This window comes from Saccostrea echinata, unplaced genomic scaffold (genome assembly GCF_033153115.1).
Source record: "Saccostrea echinata isolate AGI-Se365-2 ecotype Australia unplaced genomic scaffold, CSIRO_AGI_Sech_v1 ptg000022l, whole genome shotgun sequence".
NCBI classification, from domain to species: Eukaryota; Metazoa; Mollusca; class Bivalvia; order Ostreida; family Ostreidae; genus Saccostrea; species Saccostrea echinata.
In genome coordinates this window covers 429,941-448,710 of record NW_026889771.1, presented here as the reverse complement: position 1 = coordinate 448,710, position 18,770 = coordinate 429,941, and the positions used below count along the sequence as shown (strand labels likewise).

The 18,770-nt window shown below is 33.9% G+C and overlaps 2 protein-coding genes across 2 annotated transcripts in view; one reads left to right on the top strand and one right to left on the bottom strand.

Moving 5' to 3' along the window:
• Positions 1-2,937, top strand: part of LOC133190608 (uncharacterized) — a 33,163-nt gene extending 30,226 nt beyond the window's left edge. Inside the window, exons 23-26 of the mRNA XM_061326297.1 lie at positions 820-889; positions 1,209-1,304; positions 1,792-1,874; positions 2,666-2,937. Coding sequence (XP_061182281.1) covers positions 820-889; positions 1,209-1,304; positions 1,792-1,874; positions 2,666-2,849 — 433 coding nt within the window. The 3' untranslated portion in view covers positions 2,850-2,937. The remainder of the gene's footprint in view (positions 1-819; positions 890-1,208; positions 1,305-1,791; positions 1,875-2,665) is intronic.
• A 2,381-nt stretch (positions 2,938-5,318) lies between these two features.
• LOC133190157 (kelch-like protein 21) lies at positions 5,319-16,335 on the bottom strand. The gene is made up of 2 exons (XM_061325635.1): positions 16,254-16,335; positions 5,319-7,441 (listed from the first exon to the last, which is right to left on the bottom strand). Exon 2 carries the CDS (start codon positions 7,362-7,364, stop codon positions 5,652-5,654), a length of 1,713 nt encoding a protein of 570 aa, XP_061181619.1. The 5' UTR covers positions 7,365-7,441; positions 16,254-16,335; the 3' UTR covers positions 5,319-5,651.
• Positions 16,336-18,770: the final 2,435 nt, after the last annotated feature.

Sequence of the window (18,770 nt, the reverse complement as noted above, 5' to 3'; positions counted from 1 at the left end):
TAATCTTTGCATTTTTTTTATATTTCTTTTTTTGGGGTGGGGGGGGAGGAGTATGATATTTTTTAAATGCTTAATAACGGTGAAATGAAATTTTGACTGAAAATGTTCAATATTAATGTGCAATGTTTTATAAATAAAACTGAGGTAATATAGTGCCCATTCTCAAATAATAAAAAAGTTTATTTTATTTGATAGGTAATGTATGTCACCTAATTTTTGTGATATACTTTATTTTCACAAGATAGTCATCTGGAATTTATAAGCGAGATAAAATTTCCATGAAGTATTGTTAATTGTTGTATGTAATATTTAATAATTATGTGTGAGAATGAAATTTCAGCAAGCAGACAGTCTTGCATAATTTTGCAAAATTTAAGTTTTTGTGCACATTCTGTATACTACATACATGTATTTGATCATGTCTATCATCCAGTCTGGTTTAAGTGTGCCAATTCTGGTTTTCCTGGCATGTAGATTACCAAGGTTACCAAACAAAACCAGCTATATGTCAAACTGACTGGTTGTGAAAAGTAACCAACAAAAATATGAAGGCTTCATTGTAGTGTCTCACTGTCGTACACGTATCCATAATGCTGATTTTAACATAAAAATGTCATAGGTGCAAAGGGAAAAAACTTTAAGAAAAATGTTATCATTTTAACTGGAAATGTTGATAGTTACAAAGTAGTTCTATGTAATGGTTTTTATTTACTGTGTGCATTTTGTTAAAATTGTTATCATGAATCTTTATTTTGTCAGATACATATGCAATTAAATAAGAATGCCAGCTGATTTAGAAATTTCTTGATGTTCTTTCAGACATATGGACACTTCTCTGATAGATTGTGATGTTCAGCCAAATTATGTCAGAGTCACCCTTAAAGGAAAGGTAAGAATCCATAGTTGTTTGTTTTTTTATTTTGTATAAACAGCATTGTTGATTTGAAGTGTGAAAAATTGCAATTTCTTTTGGCTGTATAATCTTAATATAGTATATGTACCAATATTTTGAGAATGTCCTTATAAAATACCCAGACAGCAGATTTTCCTGAAACTTTTTTTTTTACACAAAAAGCCAATTAAAGTCTGCCTCCTTTAAGAATTCAGTATCTTATAAATTGCTCAGTGAGATTTTGTGTACATGTACCGCTATATTTGAAGTTAAGAAATCCATGTCTTGACTTGATGAATTTTTGTATATTGTTCAGCTGTTCCAACTCTGCCTACCAGAGGAAGTGAATGCAGACTCCAGTACAGCAAAAAGGTCCCAAATTACTGGCCATCTCTTGGTCACTATGCCAAAGGTAAAATGTCATTCTAATGCTTATAAAATAATTTTAAATAGTTTTAAACTGTTAAATGTGATTTTTCAAACTATAGAGGAATCATTTACATGTGTATTAGAAATATACCACAGAGAAAGTATGCTATATCTATATGCATGCCTTAAGTTAGTGTTCTATACAGATATCTTGTAATTTAAGATTTTTGTGTCAGAGTCAAATACCTGCTGTAGATACAATATACTGTATACAGGGAAATATTTGCCTCCGTTTTATTTTCGCCACTTTCTCCCTAGTCACAAGTGGGTGAATTTAAGACAGGACAAATTCAAGAAGACAATGTGATTTCTTAAACAGAACTGTGACTTGGCGAATTTAAAATGGGGCACAATAGTTCGTTGGTTTAAAAGGGTGAAAATAACACGGGGCAAAAATAACCCTGTATACAGTAATGTGGGTAATGGATATAGTCCTTTGTTTAACTATAATGGAATTTATAAATTTTCAGGTAAAGCCAGTTGTAAAACCAATAAAACCGACTAAAACCGAAGTAAGGGATGAGAATAAGGAGAACAAACAAAAGGGGAGCAGGTGAGAATTAAAAAAAAAAATGATTAGCTCACCTGAATTCAAGTTTTTTCCTGTGTTAAATTTTCTTTTGATGTCTCTTTGTCTTTTGTATTAAGTCACCTTTTGTATTAAGTATTGAGCCAGAGGCTCAGGTGAGTTCTGTTGATTATTGTATGTCTGGAGTATGTATGTTTGTAACTGTGTGCAGGCAGGCGTGAGCATGATAGATTTTGTTATATGTGTACAACACTAGAAGCAACAATCATAATTTATTTTCTTTTGGACTGCAGTAATGCACTTTCATTGCTTAAATGGGACACTTGACTGCAGGCTATATTTCTGTGTCCAGCATATGAGAATTGATATCTGGTTATTTGGCTAACACCTACCCATCTCTATACTAGAAATCATTTATAACAATGTATATATTTCTCACATTATGGTCCTCGAGAAAAGAAATATTACTGACTGTCTAAGGAAATATATCGGTTTGAGCTATTTCATAGACAGCTTGGTTTTGCCTCCTTGCTACAAGATTGTTAAACCCCATATATTTCCATAGTTAATATCAAACCTTGTAAGTAATAGTAGCATGAACTATGTGATATTCAGATCATGAATTTCTTGAAAGTATGAAAGAAATTCATTCCTACTTCAAACTTGGCTTTATTCTTTTAATCTGGAGTATGTATTATTATAATCACTATAGAACTAAAACTCCAATTTATTTTTTGTAGTATAATACCTATAAAGAGTGAGCACATATAACAAACTAGCAATACAAATCTGTAAATGAGGTATATCTTTCTTAGGAACACTCATGAGAAATTGGAAGTGGACAAATCAGCTCGTAAGACAGTGGACATTGCTAACATAGTGAAGGAAAAAATGGACAAAGTTGTTCCACCACTCGGTCATAAATCTCGACAGAAAGCGGAGGAACGTGCTAATAGTGAGGGTTTCGTGGATGACCCAGATGTTCCACCACTAGAGTGATCATAATCAACCATGTTATATTTAAAATGAATGTTCCGTCCAGCTAATTAAATTGACATAAAAATATTTTGTACTTGTTTTCCTTTGATCATTGACTGCTATGAGTAAAAAAATCAACAATAATATGGTATTGAACCTCATAATAATTAAGTATCTGAACTATTGAGAACTGTAGGTGTCATTTTTATTCACTCTTGTTTGAAAACTATTCAGAGCATTGTAGATTTACTAGAATTTGTCAAAGAAAAAGGGCTCTTGATGTAAGTTATTTGATTCATCCTCTGTCTGTATTGAAACTCGGCATTTAAATAAAAAGAGGTCCATTGGCCACATCTCTCATGTGAGTCAACACTCCTTGGTAAATGATGAAATATGTAGATAAATGAAATTTCTTATTATCTTCCACATTAAAGTCCGTGACTTTGACAATTTAATGTAAAGTACTGTATACAGGGAAATTTTCGCCCACATTTATTTTCGCCCCTTTTGCCCTAGACACAAGTGGGCGAATTTAAGATGGGGCGAATTCAATGAAAAAAAGTATAATTCCTTAAACAAAACTGTGAACAGGCAAAATTTAAACGGGGCAGAATTGTTTGCAAGTGTGAAAGGGCGAAAATAACCCTGTATACAGTATATATAAGCTTCATGTGAACTTTACAAATTGCAGTCTTCATATTTTTGAGGATGTCTGAATACTACGATATTGACCAAATTCTGTTCAGCAATACTGTGGCCCAAACATAGTACCTGGGGAAAAAATTTCAAGGATGGTATTTTACAACACGGCATTCATATGAAAGTGAGGAAAATCGTTTCTGCATGTATTATTTCTTAAGTTAACAATTTCAGTGTAAAGTAAATAATGTGGTATCTTTCCAATTCTGGATTCAGTTAAGGACTAAGTTGTAATTATTAAAAATGTTTTTGGCTTTACATAACAAATGCTGTTGGATTAAAGGTAAGCTTCATTCTAGATAGCAAAAATGATCCCAAAAGGTGGAATTTATCTATCCTACACTCATGCACATGAATGATTCCATCTGTCATTAAAAAGAAAGAAGCATGTTGCAATACAAAATTTCTTTTTCATGTGATTTTACACTAAAAAGTGCCATTTTTTTTTTATCATTTTGTATATCTATGTAACGGGAAATGAGAAATATGTGACGAACCAGACCAGGATTCAAAACTGGGCTTCCTGAATCTCTAGTCTACCAACTGAGCTATCCAAGCCAATAGCCCAAACCATTACATTTCTCCATCCATAATTTGTCTTTGCCCTCAAAGACAAAGCCCAAGTTCTTATTTGCCCCTGACAGGACTTTCACCTGCAAGTCCAGGGGTGGTCAACAGCACCCAATGTAACAGGAAAGGAGAAAAATGCAACGGATCAGACCATGACTCCAACCCGGCCCCCTGAATCTCTAATCATGCAGGTGCTCTACCAACTGAGCTATCTGAACACCAGCAATTGAACCCACCTGACCACCACATTCCTCCCTCCTTTAAGGTCTTTGTCCCCTGAAGTCACCTACCCAGGCTCTTCCCTGGCAGGTCTTTCACCTGACACTTCCAGGGCATGGCATGGTACCATTAATAAATGTAAAGGAAAGGAGAAAAATGCGATGGACCAGACAGGGATTCAAACCTGGACCCCTGAATTTCCAGTCAGTGCTTTACCAACTGAGCCATCTGGCAACCGGCGATCAAACCCGTCTGACTACCACATCTACGAGAATGTTCAGTACTAAGTAAATGATATAGGTTTTCCATCTTTTTACTTTTACCAGCTGTACTTCCTAAATTCTGGTCTCATATGGTAGCCCCACCTGGCCCTATAAACACAGTTTAAACATAAGACTACTTCTCTACCGGGGAAAAAGTAGATTAGATCCTTTAACTGATGGCTAAACCTTTAACTGTGACAATACTGTAAACAACTGTAAACAAATTACATTTGGCTGTGTATTCTATTCAGTGCCTTTAACAGAAAGCAGCTACCCAAATCAAGTCATTGCTATATGTCTTGTATAAACAGGAAAACACAGTTATAGTGAACACCTAATGAATTCACACTTAAAAGTGAAGTATTTTTTTAAATTTTATTCCCCATGGTTAGCATGATCAGTCATATTTATATGGAAGCATCCTCAGTGTAGATTCAAGTTTGTTCAAATCAAAACCACTGGGGGTAGGGGTGGGGCTACTATGGGCGATCAAAGTTTTACATAGGAATATAAAGGGATGAAGAACAAGAAGGGTCATTGTTACTCAGGTGAGCATTGTTGTCCATGGACCTCTTGTCTCTTGGTCCCATCAAGTTAAGATAACAAAGTCTGACAGTATTTCAGTATTCTACAGACAATTATGGCCTGGAAACAAATTGGGGGGAAAAGAGGCAGGGCATGGTGTACACTGTATGTATACATCTTATCTATTTTTGCTGAAAAATAGATTAACAAGCTCTTTGATGCATAATTCTCACTTTATTCATGAATATTTTGTTTGAGAATTAAAGAATGTATAATTGAAACTAAGGCCTAACCAAAAAGAAAAATATGCAATATGGCAAATATTGAGAATATTCATGGCACCAGAGCTTCATTTCAATACCTTCATGTGAAATAACACACTTTTTCAAGTCAAAAAACTTGGAATATTAGAAATAAACAAATAAAAGTATGGTGCATTCAAATATTGTGCCAAAAATTTATCATTAGAGGTATGCAGTTAACAAGATATGCAATTTTATGAGACTAAGGATATTGTTTTTTTTTCAATCACAACTAAGAGTCAAGATCACAGCTGAATTGTGGCACAACCATGAAAGGCACGGCATTCTTTCATGGTTTTTTCAATGGTCCAGGTATTGGTGTTGGGGTCATAGCACTCCACAATATTGCTGGGCCGTGAATCGACCAATCCTCCTGTCAGATAAATTCTGTCCCCTAGAACAGTGGCCCCACTATATTTGTGAGAATAATGCAAGTCTGCTAGTGTCTGGAATGTCCGCTTCTGAGGATTCAAAGCTATCATTTTCTTAGAATCTTCCCAGATGATATAAAATATCCCATTAATCACAACTATTTGAGCAAACTGTATGGCGTCTGGTAAGATGAACTGCTCCCCTGTGGACTTCATCTTACCATTTTCACTCAGCATATAGCTGTCTATGGTTTTCACTTTCACTCCAGCTTGAAGCCCCCCAACCTCTACCAGGGCATCGTTGTGAGAGACAATCCTTGAAATACTCCTAGGAAAAAGAGAATGTCCCACTACTGTCCATGCTTTAATTCTGGAATCGTAACTCTCTATTGTATCTAAATCTTTGCAAGATGAGGTTGTTTCATACGTAATGCCACCTAGAACAAAAAGTTTTTCTTGCAGAACCCCTGATGAATGTTGAGCTCGAGGTTTAAGAAGAGGGGGCATTTCCAACCATACTCGTTTTACACTGTCAAATTTCCAAACTTCAGAAATGATACGGTTCTCAAGTATTCCTCCTGTCACTACGATTGAATTTGATACAGCACAAACACTAAAGGATGTCACTGACTTTGGAAAAGATGGAAGATCAAACCATTTATCCTTCTGGGGGTCATACATCTCCATTGACTTTGTTCCTTGACCTCCGATTACCACCAGTTTCTCCGTGGCAACAGTGGATGGACGGGGATGGACCTGGGAGTTCTGCATACTGCGTCTTCTTCGGCCATGTTGGTCATGTATGGACTCATGCTGTTCCTTGGCCTCCATCACAAGCTTAAGACAATTGGGCATGCTCCTTATAAGAGGATTGTGCTCAATTATTGTCAATTTGTTTAAATCTATGACAGGAAGTCTGACCTCCTCCAAAAGTTCACATAAATCGCGGCGTCTTTCATCAATGTCATAATTCACCCACCTCATAACAGCCTCGTATACAGTATCCTCCACCTGTACTTCGATCCAATCACTCGCAATGTATTCTTTCAGACGATTTAAACTCAAGTGAAGGAATTCATCACTCTCCACAACACTACTGAAATTTTCTAAAGCATACTTGTGAGCATCATCCTGCAATTTCTTACATGAATGGATCATGGCAAATTCTTCTATCCCTAAACAATTACTGACATGCAGTTGTTGCTTGAGAAAATCACAGCATGCTGACACAATGGCAGGAAATTCAAACAAGCTTCCCGCAGACAACAGCTCCTGAGCATTCTCTGTTGTTATTTCCAGGTTTCCCGTATAGACATATTCAATTAAACGTTTCATAGTCCACGGTGACACCTCCTGAAATGAGACTCTGTAGTCACGCCCCTCTCGTAAGTTGTGTGAAAACATGGCACGAAAATATGGACTGCTGGCTGCCAGAATAATGCGGTGGCAGTAAATCTCTTCATGTTGAACACACAAGGTGGCATCAGTAAAAACCTGCTCTTGGCGGAGGTTGTTTAACTGTTTCAAGAGTTCAGGAGCGTACTGCAAACTTTTTAAATAACATTTCTCCTTTGAAGGAGTTCCCATGGTATCTCCAGGAGAAATATATGCTCTCTGTTAATATCGCATACCTAGTTTGGTAGTTGCTTCAATACTGGTCTAATCTGAAATGCAAAAGAAAAACTGATCTGAAAATTTTCTTTTAAAATCTTTCTGATTAGGTATCAATTGAGCAAAATATTAGTAACCAAAAACTAGACAGATTTTTAATATTTTAAATTACCTCATTATTTTTTTGTATTGATGAAATTTCAAAAAACATATTCAAGTATAAAATTTTTTAATGAACCACACACAAATTACAGCAATTTCCATGATGGTCTTTAAAATGAAATTATCATAATTGTGAGAACATCTGACAAAAAAAAAAAAACATAAACATATAAACACAACATAACAAAGAATTCAATTCCATTTCATGATATATAATACTTTACCTGGACAGCTGTGAAATGTATGTAACACTTGAACTATACATGTACTGGAGCTTGAACAATAGAAAACTACTGACCATGGCTAATTCCCAAACACTAAGCAGGTCCAAATCTGGTCCTCAAACTTTGCAGACTTATAGTCATTTACACCCAACAAACAATATTTGAAAGAGGTTTGTTTGTGATTGTTAAATCAAGCAGGAGTATTTAATACAAAAAACCTCTGCCTCAGCATTGGTTTGTTTCACAGTCCTTTAAATCTGCCAACAGAAACATCATTTACCTCTGGAATTAGCCGTAATAATCTGGACAGTAAGCTGTGGCAATGAATAGAGTGGAAAGAAAAGCGGAGAAAGGATAATGATGTAGACCGATGTAGAACTGTCATCAAAATCAATAGAAAACACAATCATCGCCTATTTAACAGTTCTCGTATTTCCTGTGTATCTGTTAAATGTGATAATTACAAAAAATTTGACACATAATCCATCTGCGTCTGGTCATAATAACAAGTGATATAATCTTATGTAACTATACATGCATCACCTCAAGGATTTGTAGAAAAGAGGATGAAAAATAAAATACAAAATATCATGCATTTCTCAGATTTCATATCCTGCATAACATGTTAGAAGAAATTTTGTGACATTTGCTGACATTTTATCATGACATTTGAATTTGCCCTTTAAATCATAACTTGTCAACAAGAAGTTTGTAATTTGGTATTCATGGAGGCAAATGTCTCTTTCTGTAGCAAAAAAATATTTAAATCATCATTTTTCAGTATGATGTCTTGGAAGTTTTTCCTTTTCCCATGTTTACCTTTTTTTCATTAAAGGGAAAAACGTATGGTTTATATTGAAAATTTCAAAATTAAGACTAGGAGCAACAGTCATACTTTTTTCCAGTATACTGTAAATGATTATTGAAAATATTGTATTGCGATTTATTTTCCAAATACAGTACTTTTTATTATTCAAGAGCAGTACTTACACATAAATATTTATATTATAAATGCTTAACATATGATTTGAAAACAAGTTGAAACAATCTATTTAATATATAAAGCCAAAGGGACCTTCTACACAATGTAACACTAATGAAATATGTTTTTTGAGCATTAAGTGAATTATATCGCACAAAGGTGTAAATATTGATTCTATCTATTTCATTTTCCACATGGGGTACCTGAGCCATTTTCCACTGGGAAAAACGTTTCTAGACAATGAAGTATTATTATAATACAGGAAAAATACAAGCTAATCAAGTGTTCCGTAAATTTATATGGGCCTAATGAAATGTTAAGAATGCTAGAATTGCTTACAAATTGAGTAATATCTACAGTTGAATTTTGATATCTCGAACACTGATATCTCAAATACCATGGATATGTCGAAGTGATTTGACAGTCCCAAATGCTTATTCCTTAAGTATTTACCCTGGGTATCTCGAATCCTCAGATATCTCGAAGTATTTTCTTGGTCCCATTGAGTTCAAAATAACGAGGTCTGACTGTATTTTATTTCTGATCTAAAGGCAGATCACTATAACTGCATAGAAATACTATGGAATTCAAAATCTCTAGTCCAAAACTGTAAAGGGCCTACTAGAGAGTTCTTAAATTTACTTTCAGTATAATTATATTTATTTGATTTAAATGATCAGGAATTTTGTTGCTCTCTGATTGGTCCAGACTCTCTTTTCTAAAGTGTACCTCTGAGTGAGTTCACCTCAAAATGAAGTTCTGGGAAGTTTATTTGGTTTTTCCTCTTGACCAAGCATAGATTTGCTTACAATTTTAGTATCAACCAATCAAATGCATTTTAAAGTATGTGTAGACGCCAATATCGTTGAGTCTATGCTCCTTTTTTTAGGGGGTAAATGGTAGAGTACTGGGGGTATTTATTGTTTTATAATATTATTTTCAACTTGTTAAACAGTTGTTAAACCGTTTAGTGTTGAATGAATATGATATGTTGCTTCAAAACAAATTATGAGTGTTTATTTTTGATGGGGACAATAACTATATTGCAAAAAATGATGTAAAATTCATATTTATTTAATAAAAAGGTTCTTGGAGATTTGAGGGCGGTGGACAATAACTTGGTTATTTACCAACTTATTGTGATGCTTCAGACTGCATCCATTTGTAAAACAAAACAGTGTAATTACAGGATCAAATAACTGTCTGACAATAAAATGACAGAACCGAGGGTTAATAAAAAGTTAATTTTTGAAATTAATTAATAAGCCATGTTGATTGAAACAAAACTGTCATTTTATTTTTCACTTTTAAGGGGGCAAGTAATGAGTGATTCGGCCTAGTAAAATTTTCCCATTACTAGCCTGACTGGAATAGTTCTCATAAAAGTTTTTGGCATACACTAAATAATTGTATAATATAACCACCAGTATATCTACTATATATACCCTTGTTTCATTACAATTATACAAGAGATTTAAGAACCCTCTCTACACTGCACACTAAAGAGTTCTGATTCTATGGTATTTTTCTGCAGTTAGAGTGATCTGCCCTTAGATCTAAATTCCAATAGATAGAAATTTACAGCATATTACTCAATTTGTAATCAATTCAAGTATTCTTAACATTTTAAAAGGCCAAGATAAATTAATTGAACATATTATTTACATGTATGTTCTCCATGGAAATAAACAACAGTGATTTCTGTTCACTGATACTGTGTTGTGTTTGAACATTTTTCCTGGGGGTAAATGCCACGCACCATATATTGAAAATTAAATAGATAAGCTCAATATTTACACCTTTATTCAGTGTAATTTTCTCAATGTCCAAAAAACATTCTGCACTGGTGTAGAGAGGGTCCTTAACTAATACATAAGTAACATGTATCAGGGGCAGATCCAGGAATTTCTGTTGGGGGAAGGGGGTATATTTTCAGAGGTAAGAGGTGGGGGCCTGGGCTCTGGTGGGGGTCCACGAGCAGGGCCAGACACTAACTTTTAATGCACAACAGCTGCAGGGATAGTGTTTTTGAATTCCCATGCCTTACTCTGTTTAATAAAGATGTTGTCAAGCAGCCTTGGGCTGGTGGTTGAGTCATGAAGTGACAAGATGGGTGGGTACAGGAGGGAGTTTCTCCCCTTTGCTGATGGGTATTGGGGGCCTCCCCTGGAAATTCTTGAAAACAGACACCAAATTTTGCATTCTGGCTTTATTTTAGGGCATAATAGTTTCATCTTATACAGACATTTTGTCTCAATGAAAGACTAAAAATTCATGCATTTCCTCGGTCAATTGTCAACGATAGTGCATTGCTTGTATTCATCGTTTTCACATCTTGGTTTCAAACACTTAACTGAATAATGAAGAAATGCACGAGATTTGAATCAAATTAACATTGGGCCATAACAAAGTCAGACAGTAGGACTTATCTGACAGTGACAATTCAAACATTATTTAGATCCATTAACAATTATAACAATTAAACTATAGTGAGAACAGCCATCTGTTGGGAGATTTCTTAACAAGTGCTTTAGACTCTTCCATCAATGTAATGTACCACTAATAATACAATAATTTAATACGTAATTACACCCACTTTATACAAATACAGATATAAATATAAATAATCACGTCTGTTTCTTAATGCAGGGAATAACAACCTTGGAATTTTGTCATTGCAGAAAAAAAATTACATATGCAAAGGTTGATTCAAAAGTTCATAGAATTTCTTCTATTTTGTTCATTTTCTAATAGAAGTGATTGAAAGAAGATGGGTGAACATGACGAGCGAAAAGCCTATAGTGTGACAAACATAAAGGTGAAAAATTAAATCTCAATTATATCAAAATTTTCCTTGATATTTCATCTAACATTAAAATATACTTCATGTAAAATCTCTACAATTTGCAAAAATCTCAAAAAGATTGAAATTATTTGCTTATGAAATATTGTACACACACTAAAGAGGGCAAAGAGAGTCATTTTTCTCATACTATAACACTATTTTTCGATATGAGTGGGTCTTTGCTCCATTTTTTTGAAAGTTAATCCTCAAAGTTTGCATAAAAATATACATTTTTTGGTTTCCTAAAATATGGAGCAAAGACCCACTATACCTTATAAATATACTTTTATGACATATCATTCGCATCTTTTCGAGAAATACTTGAAGTCCATTAAGTCAAGGGTCATATCACAAACATGATTTAAATGCCACTATTCATCAGATCTTGCAAAGTCTAGTGGTTAGCGTGCTAGTCTTGAAAGAAAATGATACTCAGGATTTTTAATGCTAGGGTTCAAACCCCCATGAATATCACATTTTTTTTTTTAATAAAAGAATAAATTTTCCGACAAAATTTTCCTCAGAAAAGTTTTGTTTATCATAATTTCATACATTTCAATGATGAGAACTTTAGTCTATATACTGAATTCACAAATTGAACATGATTTTTATAAATTTGAAGCTATAGGCTTTCTGCATGCTATGTTTGCCCATCTCCTTACAGATGAAAATAAATACTCTTGTTGAATTTTTCTATTAAAAAAATCTTAAAAATTCATGATATTAACACTTTGGCAGTTGCCATAGAAATGGATGTTTGAAAATGCTATTTGTACATTATCATTCAATTCTTAATACTCTGAGTCAGTGTGAGTAAAAAACGCCCTTACCTAAGTGTCATATATGAAAGGAAAATGATGTACTCATAATTATGATTGCTTGTGTAACGTGCTTGTGCACGTCAAGGGTGGTCAACGGCATGAAATTAGGTAACAAGAAAGGAGAAAATGTATGGCTGGACCAGGAATCGAACCCGTGACCCATGCATCACTAGTCAGGTGCTCTACTGACTGAGCTACCCAGGCTGATATCCACGACCCAAACCATTACATTCAAACTCTTATAAACCTTTGTGTGAAAGTTTTATCAACTTTACTGGATATACTAAGTTTTTCTATTGATGATTTTATCATTAGACAGCGTCAAATTTGGTCAAATAATAAGTTTTGTGAAAATCTCGGGAACACTCAGACTTATATGCATGTACTAATGATACCGGCAGGACAAAAGTGCAGTAAGCAACTGGTTTAAGAAATTCAAGGAAAACAGAACTTCCATGGAGGATGATAAAAGGTCTGGCTGCCTATTGGAAGGTTGTTTTTTTTCCTCGTAGACAAATTGAGAGTGTTATTAATGGAAGTGGGCTGCCAATGTACTGTGCCAGACATTGCTACTGAAATCGGAATTTCATATGGAAGGACGAAGCCTATATTTTAAGAAATTATTGTAATTTGAAGAAAGTGGGTGCAAGATGGGTACCCAGGCTTTTCTCGAAAGCTGAAAGGGAGAAAACAATGCAGTGCTCCATAGAATTTTTAAGTCAATTTGAACATGAGGGTGAGATGCTCCTAGAATGTGACGTGACATACCTAACTTGACCTTACGTCAAAGGCTCCCCTATTTTAGCCCTCTCCCTACAGCAAGGTCAAGGTAAATAAACTGCATAACATTATTTGCTTTAATCACATCACAATAAAATTTTAGAAACTCCACAAACTTTTGGAATAACCCTCGTAACTCACTAATGCAGGTTAATTTTTTTTCTGTAATGTTAAAACCATTCTCCATGCATTAAATAAACAAAGAAAGCATTTAAGTATTTTAATAATTGTTTAGTGTATCTTTGTTTTTCAATATTGGTTTACAAAATGAATTAACATATATTGTAATTTGTTGGGGTGATGATAATATATTCTGGCATATTGATAACACTAAGTACAGGTCTGGCACAATCTCTTGATTAAGCTATATAGCTTGATTTAGCTATATAGCTTTACTAAGCTATTCAGAATAGCTTGATTTAGCTATTTTATCACACTTTTTTCTCAAATGTGTTATTTTCCAAGTATGCACAAAAAGTCACACCTTGGTGCAGTGATGATATTCAACCTTGAACTCTTATGAAAGTAATGCATGTAAAAATCACTCATCAAATTGCGTCTCCTTAAGAGACTTTGTACTCAAAGTTCTAATGGCCGGTTGCGTACCTTTGGCTCAGATAAGTACAGCTCAGCCGCTGATCCGTGGATCACGTAAGCCGGGTTTAAACCCTAGTTGAGTCAGGTTTACTTGAGACGTAGTTCTGTTGCACACTATAAAACTGAGTAAGGCTTACCTAATCTTGACTTTCTCAAATAAAAATGTTGAAGGCTAGTAAGTTTCCTAATTTTACAGCACTTTAAAACAAGTTTTAATATAACTGGTGAAATTTAGAAAGGATATATTTAAAAACAAAGAGATATATTGATATATATTGATGATAAATTGTTAATTAAAAATGCAAAAACAAACAAACAAAAAAAATTGCAATACAATTTAATTCAAACCACGGGATCTATCATCAAAATTCAAACCACAAGAAAATAAGAAATCGCAAACAGAATACACTTTTGCAAAAGACTGAAGAAAGGAAAAACTGAGAGGGGGTCTTGGGAATAGGTAATTTATTTATTACTTTTAATACTTAATTAATTTAATACCAAAACGTAAGACAGGGGTAAATAATGAAGAAACAATGTATAGATTTGACTTTTTAATTTAAAATCAAATGATACCTTTTCTGTAGATATCAAGCCATTAGTACTTAGTTGTTCATAAAGTTTAGTTTGACATACAACTAATGAAACACAGATATTATTTGGGCCTTATTCATATAGCCAGCAATCGTGAAACATCATTCATTTCGGTACAAGTATTAATAAATGTGAGTTTATTGTGATGTTCTCACTGATAAGGCTCGTAGGAAGCATTTTCAGATGGGAGGGGGTGTGGGACACAACCAAACATTTTCAGTTAAGGGGGGAGCTACCCAAGTATCCTTGTCAAGCAAAATAAAAAAAACGTCATCAGACATTATTGAGAAGGCACAAACATATAAAATATAGGGTCCGGGCCCCCCCCCCCCCCCCCCCCCCGGTTCCTATGACCATGCGGATAGCCTGCACAATAGTAGAAAAATAAACTGTTTATATCTAAAGAATTCGGCATTATTAGAAATTATTGGAATGTGTATCATCATCTGTTTGCTTTCTTTGAAAGTGTGAAAATTGTAATTTGATTTAAATTTTATATATGAGAACGTTTCTATCAAACCTCTTTTTAATGTACATTTGTGTACCCCAATAAATTCCCTTTTGAAAATTTCTAGTAACTTTATACTTTAGCTGCATCAGTGTTAAAACGGCACGTTGAAGAGTTGTGCCAAAAAAAAAGAAAAGAAAAAAAAACAATATGACCATAAAAAAATTCTTGCAGAATAGCCTTTTTAATATGGCGAAATCTATCAATACAATCATCATCACCATAAAACATTTCTGCAACATCAAAACAGTTCAAAATATCAAAATATTCTACCAAAAATCCAAGGAAACGATATCAAGCTTGGTTTAAACCACCCCTACACCAGGTTCAGAATTTACCGTAATTCTGAGCTGTACTCAGCCAAGCCTTACCTGTGTGCAACGAGTAAACTTGGATTTAAACCCGGAATCATTGATCGAAGGTTTAAATCCGAGGTACGCAACCGGCCATAAAAGTTTTCGGGCTATATATTTAACAATTGATACAGTTACTTCTTCAATGAAATTATAAAAGAGGCCAATTATGGTCAACAAGATAATTGATTGGTAATAATTCAGTACAATGAGAAGCAATCATACTTATCCATGCCTTAATGCACACAAGGTAGTGTACAGTTACCCAAACAATGGAAATTCATCTTTTGCTTAAAAGTATTCAAAAGCTGCAATGTTAGAACTCTCTTTGATTTGGGTTGTTGATTTGATAACCCATATTACATATATGAATGATCAAATACTTGCGACTTTTTGTCTGTTTTGTACAAATGACATTTTTGTGAAAACCTGCATATAAATAGCTTATCAAGCTATTTTGAATAGCTTAATAAAGCTATATAGCTATTTCAAGCTATATAGCTTAATCAAGAGATTGTGCTGGACCTGTAGTATATGAATATGCAGCTGTCTACATGAAGAACTGTCTTAGTGAGTGTAATGACTTCAAAGAAACTTTTGTCAAAAGCATGAGGACCGAATTCAGTTGAAACACCAACCAAGCAAACGAAACATCTAACACGTTTATAGTTTTTGAACATGTTGAAACAGCTGTTGAGTAAATTCTCTTACAAATTCTTATAAAAATTCTATATAAAAAAGAACCATACCAATAGTATGAAATTTCATTTTTTACAACCAAATCTTGATAATTATAATAGAAAACCCGAAAGTTAAGTCAAAAGACTTGAAGTCGTCCTAACCTCATTACTCCAGTACTGATCCTTCTTGAAGGAAATTCGAACTACGAAGAAATCTGCTATACCAAACTTGGTGCTCTAGATATTTTTACAATTGGATTTTTTAATGATTGTTTTTACCTTAATATAACTGTTTCTTCCATTTAAAACATTGCATTACCTTTATTTGTGCCATCTTAGTATTCTTTATCCTCCTCTTTCTCTCCGACGTCCGTTAGTCGAAGGGGAACAACTCCATTTAGATCTAATTTTATGAGCATTTGAAAGGGGGGGGGGGGGTTAAATACTTGCTTGTTCTATTACTGTTCTGTTATATGCTGGTATATAATTTCTTCATTATGAAACGTCACTTTGATAACTCAATAAAACGACAGGCCTATGGGCCACAAAGCTCACCAAGGCAACGGGTGGTTGTGTATTTACAGTAGCTAAGACATCATTTAATTTTTTCACTACATATTTCATAGTAAACGTTATCTGTAGCTCATTTTGTATGGTCCAATAAATATTTACATTATACATGTAACATATGGCTTTGAGGGGGGTCAACATTATACAAATATTGCTTTTTTTTTGTTATTATTTTTTAGGTCCATACGATGATTTAACCACCTGAGAAGTGTAATATTCACAAAGCCCGAATGTGTTCTTGAGAGAATTTCTTTTTCCTGTACACAATGTAACATTTGGATCTCTTATTTCAGCCTAACCTTAAGCCCATGGTTCATACTAAAAAAGAAAGAAAAAAGAAATTTGTCCATAGGAAATGAATGCCCCGCCTAGAGTATATTAGTAATGCACATGAAAATTTGAATTAGTGTATGAAGTTTGATGAGAATATCTTGAGTAGTTTCTTTAAAATTGAAATCTAAAAAAAAAATGGATATAGATGATAAATTTTCACCAAATAATGTATGCATATATAAGTGCATAAGCTAAAATAAAAATATCTTCAATGGTTTCTTTAAAACTAAACATCAAGACAAGTGAGGTCAAGGTCACAGAAAAGTTCAAGGTAAAAAATGTTGATGTAGTTGAATAGCTCTCACTAATACATATCAGCATATTAAGTTTGATAAAAATATCTTGAATGGTTTATTTAAAACTAAGCTAAACACTAGTGAGGTCAAGGTCATAGAAAATGTCAAGGTCAAAAAATGTTGATGGGTTGAAAAGCTTACATCAGTATGTATTAGCATCTGAAGTTTTAATAAAAATATCATGAATGGTTTCTTTAAAATAGAGCTATACACAAATTTAAGAAAAGTGAGGTCAAGTTCAAAGGAAAGGTCAAGGTCAAAAAATATTGATGCAGTTGAATAGCTTACTTTAGTATGTATCAGCAAATGAAGTTTAATAACACTCTCTTGAATAGTTTCTTTAAAACTGAGCAAAACAAAAATTTAAGAAGAGTGAGGTCAAGGTCAAAGGAAAGGTCAAGGTCAAAAAATGTTAATGTAGTTGAATAGCGCTCATCAAAATGTATCAGCATATGAAGTTTGATGAAATATCTTGAATATTTTTCTTTGAAACTGAGCTTTGAACTGAGCTAAATGCAAAGCGCGACGGAATGACGGAAGGGCAGAAGACGGACAAGACAAACTCTATATGCCCCGGCCATATTCATATAAAGGTGCTATACGCAGGTGAGTTAAGGCTAAGTATAGGCATTTCTATTGAAATAAACTAATTCAAGTGCCTATGGACTATATCTATTTTACAGAGAAAGTTAAAACTTATGGTCTAATACATACTTGGTACCCATGACATGAGATAGCCAGTACACATTATGACGTCATTGTTCTTTACTACACAAAATTATAAATGGACATCAACAAAAATGCTTCGGTGCAAGGGCATGCTGTATTTTATTTAACTGAAACAAGGTACATTTTGAAGCAAAATATTCCAAAGATTGCTGGTATTGCTGCACAAATATCAACAGCTCAGTTGTATAATTTCTATTTGTAAAGTTTTAAGTTGAATCAGGGTAAAAATACACAGTCCGGTATAAGTTTCCTCAAATTCCGATCAAATGAGAAAATGCCTAGGATTTGTGCACCATGCAGTTTTATTAATCTATAGAATATTCTTCTTAACATTACACAATTTCTACGTACTAAAAATAAATAGGGTAATCCCTTGCGCCAAAGCTGTTTTGTTGATGCGTTTTTTGCCTCCAGTAGGTAAGAACAATGATGTCATTATATGACGTCATAATGTATACTGGCTATAACATATCGTGGGTACTAGGTATGCATAAGAAAATAAATCAAAACTTTCTTGGAATAATAGATATATCTCTTATGCATTTTTATTAGCTCATTTGCATAGAAATGCCTATACCTAACTTTAACTCACATGCGTATAAGGAAACCTGTCTAATCCGACATGCACTGGGAGACAATTTTTTGTTGGAATAGACAGGTTGTCAAATTGCACAGTATATCCATGGTAGAAAACATTTAAATGGGAATTTAAATAAGGGTTGGAATTTATGAAACAGATTGCACAGGTGTCATTAGACATTTTTCACTGTTTCACTTGGTTCTAGAGAAGATTTTTTCATAAGTAAAACTTTAATTGCCTAATATGGCCCTACCCTACCCCTGGTGAGGGGGGATGTGATGATTTAAACAAACTTGAATCTACAGTACCTGAGGATGCCTCTATATAT

What these genes read in the sequence shown, in the direction of transcription:
- LOC133190157 (XM_061325635.1), bottom strand. Translation starts at nt 7,364, where the DNA reads ATGGGAACTCCTTCAAAGGAGAAATGTTATTTAAAAAGTTTGCAGTAC.